The sequence below is a fragment of the Salarias fasciatus genome, chromosome 5, assembly GCF_902148845.1.
Source record: "Salarias fasciatus chromosome 5, fSalaFa1.1, whole genome shotgun sequence".
In the NCBI taxonomy this organism is placed as follows: Eukaryota; Metazoa; Chordata; class Actinopteri; order Blenniiformes; family Blenniidae; genus Salarias; species Salarias fasciatus.
The window spans coordinates 20126311-20138498 of record NC_043749.1 but is presented as its reverse complement, the minus strand read 5'-3'; the positions used below and the strand labels follow the sequence as shown (position 1 = coordinate 20138498).

At 41.7% G+C, this 12188-nt stretch overlaps 2 protein-coding genes across 2 annotated transcripts in view; one reads left to right on the top strand and one right to left on the bottom strand.

Moving 5' to 3' along the window:
* Positions 1-614, bottom strand: part of nav1b (neuron navigator 1b) — a 65536-nt gene extending 64922 nt beyond the window's left edge. The window contains exon 1 of the mRNA XM_030090863.1: positions 549-614. The gene's annotated coding sequence lies outside the window, so the exon portion shown is untranslated. The remainder of the gene's footprint in view (positions 1-548) is intronic.
* Positions 615-3093: 2479 nt separating this feature from the next.
* csrp1b (cysteine and glycine-rich protein 1b) lies at positions 3094-9218 on the top strand. Its single transcript, XM_030092675.1, has 6 exons — positions 3094-3215; positions 4120-4229; positions 4623-4791; positions 5099-5228; positions 5350-5443; positions 8670-9218. Exons 2-6 carry the CDS (start codon positions 4121-4123, stop codon positions 8744-8746), a joined length of 579 nt encoding a protein of 192 aa, XP_029948535.1. The 5' UTR covers positions 3094-3215; position 4120; the 3' UTR covers positions 8747-9218.
* Positions 9219-12188: the final 2970 nt, after the last annotated feature.

Genomic DNA, 12188 nt, shown 5'->3' with positions numbered 1-12188 from the left:
AAGACTCTGCTGCACTGAGTGCAATTAGCACATCTCCCCTTTGGCGCAATGAATCGGGGATTACGCTTTAACATTCAAATCCATGTAAATGGCGTTGCATCCAACACTAAAGCAATCTGGGTATTTGTGTTTGAACAGCTTGCTTTTGTTTCCTGATAAAGAACAAGAGAGTTGGCAGCAGGGTGAGCGAAAGCTTTGCTGAGGGAAAAAAAAGTTAAAATTAGCTGAACTCGTCCGTTTGTCTCTGACGTCCCTAATCGACTGAAAACAAAGCTTCTGAAATTGTTAAACGGCACTTTAAACAATGACACATCCTTTGGCTATTGAAGTGACGAAGTGTGGGCACAGCTGTCTTCACTTTCAAGTGATTCTCAATCATTAGAGAAAAATGGCCTCAAGTTGGCATAACTTCCCAAAACACATTAACAACACAGCAGATCACAGGTAACATGGGATTATTTCATATGAAAAACACACACAGCAGTCTAAACTGTGCAGTGCACACACAGCAAATACAACACACAGCTATTCTCAGGAAGTCAGCTCACCTTCCAGTTTTCCTCCTCACCTGATAACTTGGAAAAGCTTCTGCGGAGACTAAAACGCCTGGAGGAAGAGCGGAGTCATGGCTTCGAGTTGAGTCAAATAAATGGAGTAGAAAAAAAAAAAGAGAGTGCGGTGAATTCCTTCATGAGACTCCGGCGAGCAGCCTCCACTCCTCCGCTCAGTGATGGATGGACCGCAGCCCAGCCTCTTATCTCACTCTGCCTCTTATCCTCTCCTCTTCCTCAGGATGAATCCATCGAGTCTCTGTCAATCCAGCCTCTCTTCCTCCCTCCCTCCCTCCCTCCCTCTCTCTCCCCGCTCTGTCATGAGCATAATCACATGTGCGCTCACTCTACGACTGGCCGCGGCCGATGTCCAGCGAGCAGAGACAGAGGGCTAGTGTTGGCCAATCGCAGGCTAAAAATAGGCGTCTTGAGTTCATCATTGTCTCTTCTGATGATGGTGAAGAGCCCGGAGGGCTTGGAGAGGGGAGAGGAAGGCAGACCAAGCAGCAGCACTACTATCTGCAGGCTTTTACATCCCTCCTCATATTGACTAATATCTTCCCGCCAGTTTCACCTGCTCTTGATCCTTCTGCTCGTGTGGGGAGACACCTAAAGCGCATAAGAAGCGTTGGCATTCATGTTATATTTTTTTTTTTCTGGTTAAAAGCAAAAGAAGAGACAGACACTCCAAAATACAAGCAGGGGCCTCAGGGTTTTTAGTTTGTGGAGAAGCAGGATCTGAGATCAGACTCTGATACAGAAAAGGTCAATCGTGCAACGTTTGGACCAAAGTGTGAAAGACAGTGAATGTCGGCCTCCGCGGTTGGTGAATGTCACAGTGCACAAGATCAGCGGCAAAATGCCAGCAAAGCTCCGAGGTAGTTCCTTTCAAACGGTGTCGGACGCACACAAATGCACGAGAGATTTGAACGAGATACTGTACACTTACTATGGCAAGAACAGGCTTTTGACTCTGAATTAGGTTTTCAAAATGAGACAAAAATTAAAGTGATGTCCTAAGTTTTTTTGTTTTTAATGTATTCAGTTATTTCTTGATCTGTGCAAAATTTTGTCTAGATTCCCACATAGAAATCTGAGAAATGGAGTCAAATTTCATGTGATTCATTCAGCACTGGAGACCATTCACTAATTATGATGATAAATGCTTATCGAGCGTCATGATATTGCTTCTGCACAAGCAAGAGCTTTGATTTCCGATAACATCCCAAGCTGGAGGGGATGTGCTGGTTCACGGTAGGGATGTTAACGGTGTGCAATATATTGCACATCGTTAACACTGGGAATTCTTTTTGAATTCTGTACATTTACTGAGATGACAGTGAGTGTTGCCGTTGGTGTGGAGAGCAGCATATTGAGGGCTGCTCAGAACACTTTGCCCGTCGGATGCATGTGGGGTTAAAATATTATGACAACATCAGACACCTGAATATGATGCTCCTCACACCAACACCTGTTAGCACATCAATATTAAACATGAAGAAGAACTCAGCTTTCTTGTAGACAGCAAAAATTAAAAAGTTATAGATTTAGGAGTTAATACACCATATTCATCTCTTAATTACAAAATGGCCAACATAACACAGTTTTGTGACTTTTTTTTAACCGATGCTGTTATGTCTTGTCTTTTTTTGCAAAGGAGAAAAGAAGGTGGATGTAGAATGAAGTGGGGCTACTTCTCCAAGGATATCACTATAAAAGCAGTCTGTAATATTTTTGCAACTTCTATAAGCAAAAAGCCAAAAACAAATGTCAGGATTAAGAAAGACAGTTGCAGGGGTTTGTAAAAGAATGTTGTGTTAATAACTTTGTTATGCCGTTTTCCCTGAATAACAATAAAATATATGTATTTTTTTTATTTTATGTTCAAATTGTTCATATCTTCTTGTTCCACACATTTCCTGATATTAAAAGCATCTGAAAATATTAAAATGTTCTCCCTTCAATCGATCTCTTTGTAATAAGTGTTTGAAACTATATCTTATCCATCAAAAGCAGGTACAGTATTTCCTCTTTTATCCATATCAAAAAATGTAAAAATTCTTTTCTCTCACATCACCTCCATCCGGTGGAGGGGGGCAGAGGACCGAGCTTTACTTGGCCATGATTTTGTTCTGCCTCTTCCTCTCCACAGTGGAGACGCTGCTTCCCCACCCTGTAGAAAAAATGGCTGAAGTCTTCGGGGGCTCCGCCTGCACACCAGAAGACCGTGGTCTCTGTGTCTTCACACACATTGCTTTCTGGGGTTTGCTGCTGTGCCTCGAGCATGGGCAGATTAACTGCAATTACCTCTTCCTACCACTAGGGGGTAATAATCAAACTAAATATCTAAATTGTGAAAAGTTACCATTCAAGCTTTGTTTTAAACACTTCACTTCACCTGTCAGGATTCTCGTGGATTTTTCTTAAAGGACAAATAAGATACAAGAAGGCTATGATTTGTTTTGTCTTCATCCATTTCTATTTCTGTCAGTTTTCACCATTTCTCCTCCTCCTCCCTCCATCTTTCCCCCTCTGAGTCCTGACTCCTCCCTCAGAGTCCAGCATGCTGTCACCTCAGCCTCCATCAGTTCCTTCTTGGACAAGTGTCTCTCCTCCACTCAGACGTCTCTTGGATTTATCAGGAAGCATTTAATTCTGACTCAGGTAAGTGAAATAACTCAACACATACTAACAGATATTGTGGCTACACTCATTCTACATGTTGAATTCATGTCTACATCTTTTAAAAGTTTGAGAAATTAATAATGTAATTTGCAAAGACACTGTTGTGAGTAAAAACTAATAAATTAGGAGGCCAAATACATGCAGTATACAAAAGTGTATATATTTTTTCTATATATTGTACAGCTAATATGAGTTGACTATGATTTTAAAGTCTGAGGAAGTTTATCATAAACAGATGAAACTCTACACAGAGTTTAGAAGTTGTTTTTTTTTTTTTGTTTGTTTTTTATTTAAGGACTTTAACATAGTTGTGAGGTCTGAATAATTCATGAGGTATTCTTCAAGGTTTTCAACAGAATTCCTTTGGAACTTGTTAATATCAAAACGCCTTCAAACTTCATCACAGACAGAGCTGAATCCCAGCTTGAGGGTTAAAGTAAAGACAATATAGCTTATCGTTAAGATGATTTGTTTAACCATATTAGGAAAGCTTGTCACATTGGAGCCTGTTCAGATGTCTGAGGTCAGTGTTGTTCATGTGTGATTGCAAAATAAAATGAGAGGAATTTCCTGTTTGTCGAAAGCAATCTAAGACTGCAGCCATTCTGTGTACATGACAACCCCGTGGTGACGTACCTCAAACATTACGTGATGCGGCGGCTATTTAAACACAGCCTGCTGAGGTTTTCAGGCTGATAGAAGTCGCTTGATGACATATTTTACAGAAGCCCAGACACACAGGCACAGTACACCAGAGCAGACTGGTGCGTCTCCTTTTACATGCATTTTTTGTGTCGCACTTCGAGGTCGCAGATGAAGTCTGAGACGCAATATATACAGTGAATGAGAAATTGTACACAAGCAGCTCTTCCTATGTTTGCAGGATGTCTTTTGGAGGAGGGAAAAAGTGTGGCTGCTGCCAGAAAACCGTCTACTTCGCCGAGGAAGTGCAGTGCGAGGGGAAGAGCTGGCATAAATCCTGTTTCCTCTGCAGTAAGTGTCCACATTTTCAGGTAATCTGCTTTGCTGAATCCGTTAATTCATGAGCAGGAATGCAGGGAATTCGGCGTGCGAGTACAACGAGTGAGCGTCCGCAGGTTTTCACTGTGACATCTCAGTCCTTATTTGGATCTGGGGGAAACATGTGATGAAGGTCTTCCTTATATGGAAAAGGAAGGTACATGTACTCTCCGCTTCCAGCACAGGAAAGAAGGGATGTGAGTCAGCTCGGCACGCTGCGGCCGTGAAGTTTTCCTCTTAGAAATGTCACAACATGATTACTACTTAACATTTTTTTTAAGTAACATGGACTGTTTGTGAAATCTGTTTTGTTTATTGTCACTTAGAGAAAAGAAGTGAACTGTGTTTTTCTTCTTCTTCTGTCAGTGGTCTGTAGGAAGAACTTAGACAGCACCACAGTAGCTGTTCATGTGAATGAGATCTACTGCAAGTCCTGCTACGGCAAGAAATATGGGCCAAAAGGCTACGGATTCGGAGGAGGAGCTGGCACGCTGAGTATGGACACAGGAGAGGGACTCGGAATCAAACCTGAAGTGTGAGCAACACTTTCACCTCTTATTTACCAATAATAGTTGATTATAGGTGGAAACAGAGTACATTCTGATCAGGCTGACAGTCCAGAGAGAACAGGAGGACATGAAAACTCTTAAATCTAGTTTATTAACCAGGATAAACTAAATCAGACAACATAAAAACAAATGAGAATGTACCAGATTTCAAATAACAAGGTGCATAGCGCATGCATTTGGATTTTACTGGAGACTCTCGATTCCCAGATGGATTTTACATTACTGTGGTGATTTTATCTATTTTTTTTTTAAATCCTGTTTTCTCCTTGACAGACAAGCTCCTCACCGTCCTACCAACAACCCAAACGCCTCAAAGTTTGCTCAGAAAGCAGGAAGCTCAGATGTGTGTCCTCGATGTGGAAAAAATGTGTATCTAGCCGAGAAAGTCATCGGAGGAGGCAACGTAAGACAGATCAACGCTGTTCTTTTCATTTAATTCAAAATGATCTAAAAGGAGGATAACATACACAAATTTTTGCTCAACGCTGGAATTTATTGTTTTCCGTCACTCACTCTCACTGCAGTCGTGGCATAAGAGCTGCTTCCGCTGTGCCAAGTGTGGCAAAGGGCTGGAGTCCACGACCCTCGCGGACAGAGACGGGGAAATCTACTGTAAAGGTCAGTGAACGCCTCATTGATCCCCTTGGTGAAAGGTTTTTCCTGAATCTATCCCATAGTTAACCCTAACCTAACCTCTGTAAGGCCGGGAGTTTGAAACCCTCAGGTTCAGGCAGTGGTGGGTCTAAGAGGAGAGTTGGGGTGAGGTAGTTTAAAGGGGACATATTATGCCATTTTTCAGTCACGTCATATAGGTCTGAGAAGCCCAAAAACATAATATTTAAGTTTGTTGGCCCCAAATTCATCCTTTGTCCGGAGTTTCAGCGGTCTAAAAAGTGGCTCTGACGAGCCCTCCTCAGAACAGGCTGTCTCTGAGGCTGCTTCCCGGTATGCACTTGAACGCGTCTGTCCACACACACTCTCTCTCAAACACACACAAACACACACACATGGAAGGGGCACAGTCGGGGGGGGGGGGGGGGGGGGGGGGGGGGGGGGTTCGCTTATTTCAGGATAAGCGGACCCAACTCAAATTTGACAGGGAGGACACAGACAATTTTCAAATTTGAACGCCATAATGAGCCTACTGCAAAACATACTACTATAAGAAACTCTTCACAAAGTGAAAAAAGCACAATATGTACCCTTTAAGATTACTGGGATTTAGTTGTGGGACTTTATAAAAGTAATCCTTGAATTAAGGATTAGGCATGGGCCGGTATGAGATTCTGACGGTATGATAACCTTAGGCAAAAATATCACAGTATCACGGTATGGTTGCAGCTCTAAAATGTGTACTTTGAATGTCTGTATTTAAAAAAAAAAAAAAAAGGAAAAACATTTCAATTGAACAGTCTTTTATTTTTTCTGTTCTAAAAATAAAAAAAATAAGACATACAAAATAAAACATTACATGTGCGTCTCTCTTCCTCACGTCATGTTAGCGAGTAATCAGTTATCAATCTTAGCAATAAAGATTGATGAAAGCAAAAAGTTGTAGATAGCTTATTTTTTTTACTGAGGCAGATATGGTAACTAGCATGCTAAGATAAATCCTTAGCAAGCTAGTTACCATATCTGCCTCAGGTAAAATATAAAAAAAGTTACTAAAAGACAGAGATGAAGAAAAGATAAGATGTGGTAGTTACCATATCTGCCTCGGTAACAAGCTCATTTCACTAATGTCAGACGCTAATACGCTCGTTCATTTCAAGACAGCATTAACTTTTCCTTAAATTTAGCATACAGCGATGGGTGGTGCTCCCGTATAGAGGGTTTTCACCGACGTCACGACTTGGGCGGTACCCTCGCTGCGCCGCCATATTGGAGATACTCAATGTAAATAATCACACTGACAGTAGTCGCGATTGTGTGTTATGGAACAATTTGAGTGCGTTCAGTCATGTCGAAAGCTCGTCAAAACGGACTGTAGAAGCAAAGGAATATCGGGAAGGCCTTGGGTTAAAAGAGAAAGCCCGATATTTCGAGAAGCTACAGTTTATTGGTGGTAAAGATCCGTAGGAGTTGGCTCCCACCTCCTGGACCCTCACTGGGGACCAGCACTTTCGTAGGGGTTGGGGTTCTAAATAATTGATTAAAACGCAAATATTACCAGGCTGATGGCTACAAATAGTGTGATAGCTGAAATATGTTTTTTTTGTTTTGTTTTTACATAAAATACTTTAAAAATCTAGCACAAACAGTTTTTTTCAGGAGTAATACATCTCTTAAGGCTAGGGACATAAAAAATTCAAGTTTCTGTAGAAGCTAAACATTTATGAATGATCAAAGTAACATATGAAGTCATTAATAAGCTTAAACTGTTGCACTCTGTTTCACTTACCTGACAAGAAACCTGACAAACTCGGATGTTGTCCAGATTTTTCCCTCGTAGATCTTGGTTAAGCTTTGCTAACCACAAGCGCCTCCGTTCCTCTGATAGTTTTTGGCATTCCTCACCCTGGTTTTTTATAACTTTTGGAAGTCTATTCATTCATTCATTCATTTTCTACCGCTTATCCCTTTTGGGGTCGCGGGTGGCTGGAGCCGATCCCAGCTGCTGTGGGCGAAGGCAGAGTATGCCCTGGACAGGTCGCCAGTCTGTCGCTGGGCGACGTCTATATAATTCCAAATGTTTTTCTCGGTCTGACCTATTGCCAATAATTTACCATTTTTCTTGATAACGCTCTGGATCTTCCTTAGGACTCGTGCTTTGTTGTGATACGGAGTACCTCCAAGATGGCGACTTCCGGGTCGATGACGCGCCTGATGATGCGTCGAGAAAACCCTCTATATGTGCTATCATAATCGATGTATTGCCTCCTCGGGCTGCCACTGTCCTTAAGCACGTTTTGCACGTCGGGCGACCTTCTTCCTCCAAGCTGTGGCCGTTCACGGTAGCCGAAGTATTCCCAAACAGCCGACTTTTAGTCCGCTTGGACGGCGGAAAAACTTCCGGGGGCTCGCCTCCTTCAGCCATCACACAGCCTGCAGAGCTGCCTGCTGGTCACTCACAACAAGCGCGGGGGGGGGGGGGGGCTTTAGGCTGCAGCTGCAGACAGCGTGAGGGACCGCTACTTTCTCCCCGATTAGACGTCACATTAAAAAAAACGCTCATACCGCAGGAACGGTATGACGGAAAATTTTAGTGGTTTTGAAACCTTGACTTTTTCATACCGTGGTATACCTTAAAACCGGTAACCGGCCCATGCCTATTAAGGATCACATTTTAAACAATGACATACTGTGTCACTCATGTTGAACTGACAAATGCCAAATTTCTCAACATGTAAATGAATCAAGTCTTTATTAACTGCTGCAGCCATTTTTTTTTTTGTCACTAAATACAGTCTAAAAATCAATTGCTATTGATCTCATGGGTTCAGTTTAATCACTCACTTTGTCTGAATGCTTATATTCAGGTATCAGTTCATCAGGAGCCTCTTGGATTTGGTATATTATAATTTAAATGTAAACATCCATTATTTCCTGCTATTTTGAAAGTGCATTTAGAATATATGAGATTATTGCTGCCGTTTTGTAGCATTTAAGGCTGAAACCTGACAAGAATGGAAGTTTGCTTGCAACTGCAAGTGTTTCGTATCACACATAATCAAAATTCACAGATAATGAAAATAGCTATGAAGCTATATCACTATTTATTTTCACTCTGGCACAAATACCAGAAATATTATAAATTCTGTTGGCATTCCCTTCCTTCAAATAAATAAGTCAGACCTCAGTGTGCTGCAGCATCTCACCGTTCACTGTCTGATTTTATTCACAGGTTGCTACGCAAAGAATTTTGGTCCCAAAGGCTTCGGCTTCGGTCAAGGTGCAGGAGCTCTGGCTCACTCCCAGTGAAGCCTAAAGCGTCAGAACACCTGGTGCTCCCTGAATGTTTTAATCTCCATTTCTCACCAATGTCACGCTGCACTTTCACTCGTGCTACAACAAACGACAGAAGCAACGACCCGCAGCTTCGTCTCTTGGCTTTATTTGGCTCCTGAACTCGGCGTTGAAGGTTAAAAACACTGACATCCGGGTTCGGGTTTAATAATGCAAATGCGTTGGTTGCAATATTACAAGATATACACTGTTATTAGAAACGTTTTGCACGTATGGCCGACAAATGTGTTTGTGTCAGTAAGAAAGAAGCAAATAAAATTCTATTAAACAGAAAGAAATATTGTTTAAGTTACATTGAAGGTTATCTTTACTGCCTTGCATAACACAATGAATAAACTTAATGTTTATAGAAATGCTCCTTTTTTTGACACAAAATAATAATAAAAAAAATTAAAGTTTCCCTCATTCTGAATTCTAATGGCTGTAAAGTGTTATTTTACCAGTTGATGAAATCAGTGTGTTTTTCTGTGTCCTTGTTATTCCCTCTGAACATCCACTAAGTGAGTAAATCGCCAGCTGTTGTGGTGAACAACAGAGTTGTAGTTTTCAGGCCCGTCTCTGGCTGCTCCAGGGAGTTGGCACAGGGTCCAGAGGAGCAGGCAGCTGCACGAGGGTGGTGAGAGGCTGAGCGGAGGGGGAGGGCGGGGGGGCGGCAGTTGTTGATTTTGGCACGAGGTTTAACGTGCGTATGTGACTCACATCAACAATAAAAGAGATCCAAAAGCGTCACACTGGAGACCCGGGATCTGCTCCAGAGGTTTCATGAGCTCAGGTTTATAATGAATACGGGGAAGGAAATGTTAAACGTTAAAGTCAGCTGGAGCTTGATGAGCCACCAGATGGCGCCAAAGAGTACTAGCAGGACACATAAAATAAAAAAATTAAAACTTGGAGTATCTCTCATAAGCAGATCTCTCGACATCGGAGTAAAGGCACAAATTAAACAGCTTTCTCTCGAGCTGTGCTCAGTAATGGTAACTATTTCAATCAAGTTGCCCTTTTCAGTGCAAAGCATTTCATATAATGGACATAAAAAATCTGAAACAAGTAGTGTCTATTCAGCTGATGCTTGAGGTGGTCGCCGCACAAAGTCATTCTAAATGTTTTACTTTCATTTTAGCTCACTTAATAAAAACGTTTCTACCTTAATCCATATCTTTAATCAGTTTAATCAATATATTTAGTATATATTAGTATTTAGTATATATTAGCCATCTTTCCTTATTTTTTATTTTTTATTTTTACTATGGTTGGCTTTAATGGTATACTTTATGTATTCTGTACATTACACACATATTGCTGAAATAAAAATATGGATAAAGTGCCATCCAGATATTTAGAAACCTGAATATATCATCTGAAATCCTTGGGAAGAAACTAGCTCAAATGGGAGATGAAGGGTTTTCATTCCTAGATGGAAGTGGACTATTAGTTTTCCCATGAGGCCACATTTATAGGACAAATGATAGCTGGAGAGACAGTTTGCACAATTCTGCTCAACAGGGACAGACGTCCCATTAACAATTATTCAGTCACATGTTCTTAATCAGTGTTTGTATGGTCTTTGTGTATTTTCCCTGATACTTGGAATTCAAATGATTATCTGAGTAAAGGTGTGCTCAAAAGCATGCCCTGCATCCAATCAGGAAAAAAAAAGCAGTTGTATGATGAGCATTAATTGTCATCTCATTCAGAATTTCTCACTGACGCCAGACATCAGCCTCAGACAGCTCACTGGTCTCACAACGCACAGCAAACTTCCATCTGGAGATCGCTGTACTGGAAGTTTTATAACCCGCTACCATCTGTATGTGTGAGTCACGGTAAAGTTTCCTGGCGACAGCACAGCAAACACACAGACACACACACAGCACTTTGCTAAATCCTGCTGCCATATATACAGTGGAATTATAATCAGAGGCCAGCCTACAGCCTGAATACCAGCATGATAAATCAAATCAAGAAACACTGGGCTGAATCCTGACTCAGCGAGAGCTCAACAAACACCCTGCAGCACATCATTCTCTAAGTCTGCATGCACATAAACTCATTCTAGGCTCATTTTACCTTTTCCAGGCAGGTTAATCTTTTCTTTAATTTAATATTTCAGCAAAAATCCAAGTAAAAAGAAAGAAGTGGAGAGTAAAACAATGAATTACTTTGCTAAAGCACAAATTTTACTAACAAAATCTGTTGTGGGAAAAATAGAGACAAATTAGTATGATATAATAACATCTAGTGCAAAATCCTAAGGGGAAACGTAGTTGTAGACTACATGTATAGACCCACCAAGCTTCCAAGGAGAACTAGTAATTGAACAGTACTGACAGCATGTGGAAAGGACATCATTCAGTATTTTTTGTGCCACAGTGCCAACAGGTGGCAGTTCTGATCCAGCAGGGCTTGTTTTTGTTCATTTACAGCATCAGGTTTTTGGATCTGTGGACAGTAGTGTCTGTTCACCTGCTTTAAAGTGGGTTAACTGGAGATCAAAGCTGCTGTATCAGCTCAATAAGCACAACCGTGTCAGTGTGTGTGTGTGTGTGTGTGTGTATTTCCAACTGGACTTCTAAATTTGCGTCACTGCTGCACAAATCTAACATAAACACACGCCAGACACAGCCAATCTCTCAGCTTAATTCAGAGACTTACTGTCCTTGTACAAGTGAATTGAGCACTCACATGCGTGTCCACAGAGACACACAAATGCATTTGTGTTTATGTTTTAGCCTGCACACACACACACGAGCTGGAATCCACGATCAGAGAGTGGCAGCATCACATGTTCCTGCAATTTGTCTATGTTTAGTTGTGAGGCCTTATCCAAATGCACACTGGAAAATGCATTCCTGCCTTAAAACCACAGCTTAGCATTGTCTGCAGCTATTATCCTAATCAGACCGAAGGGGCCCTGCTGTCTCAGAGGGGGACCAGGCACATCTCCAATATCACTCAGTAGCCACAGAAATACTCAGGAAACCGTCCAACAGGAAAAACTGTTGGCTGCTTCAGTGAGAAGGGTTAGTGAGAAAGGCCAACTTCCTGTACATGCAGTCACTGTGAGTTTACATGAACCGCAGAGGAAAAACAGATTTAGAGGAGACTGAAACGTGTTTCGGTGGAAGTGGGCGAGGAAGCTGTTTATCCCGTTCCTGGCTCACAGGAAAGTTCACACACTTTATAATGAAACAACAAGAGAGCAGTGATCTGTCAACACAATTGGGGTTATCCTGAGACTACCCCCTTCTCTCTCTCTGTGTGTGTGTGTGTGTGTGTGTGTGTGTGTGTGTGTGTGTGTGTGTGTGTGTGTTCCTTGTGATAGAGAGGAGGGACAAAGAGGAGCAGGAGATAAATATTCTAGTGTGTTCCTCTCTCCATCACTTTGTCTCTGCCTGCA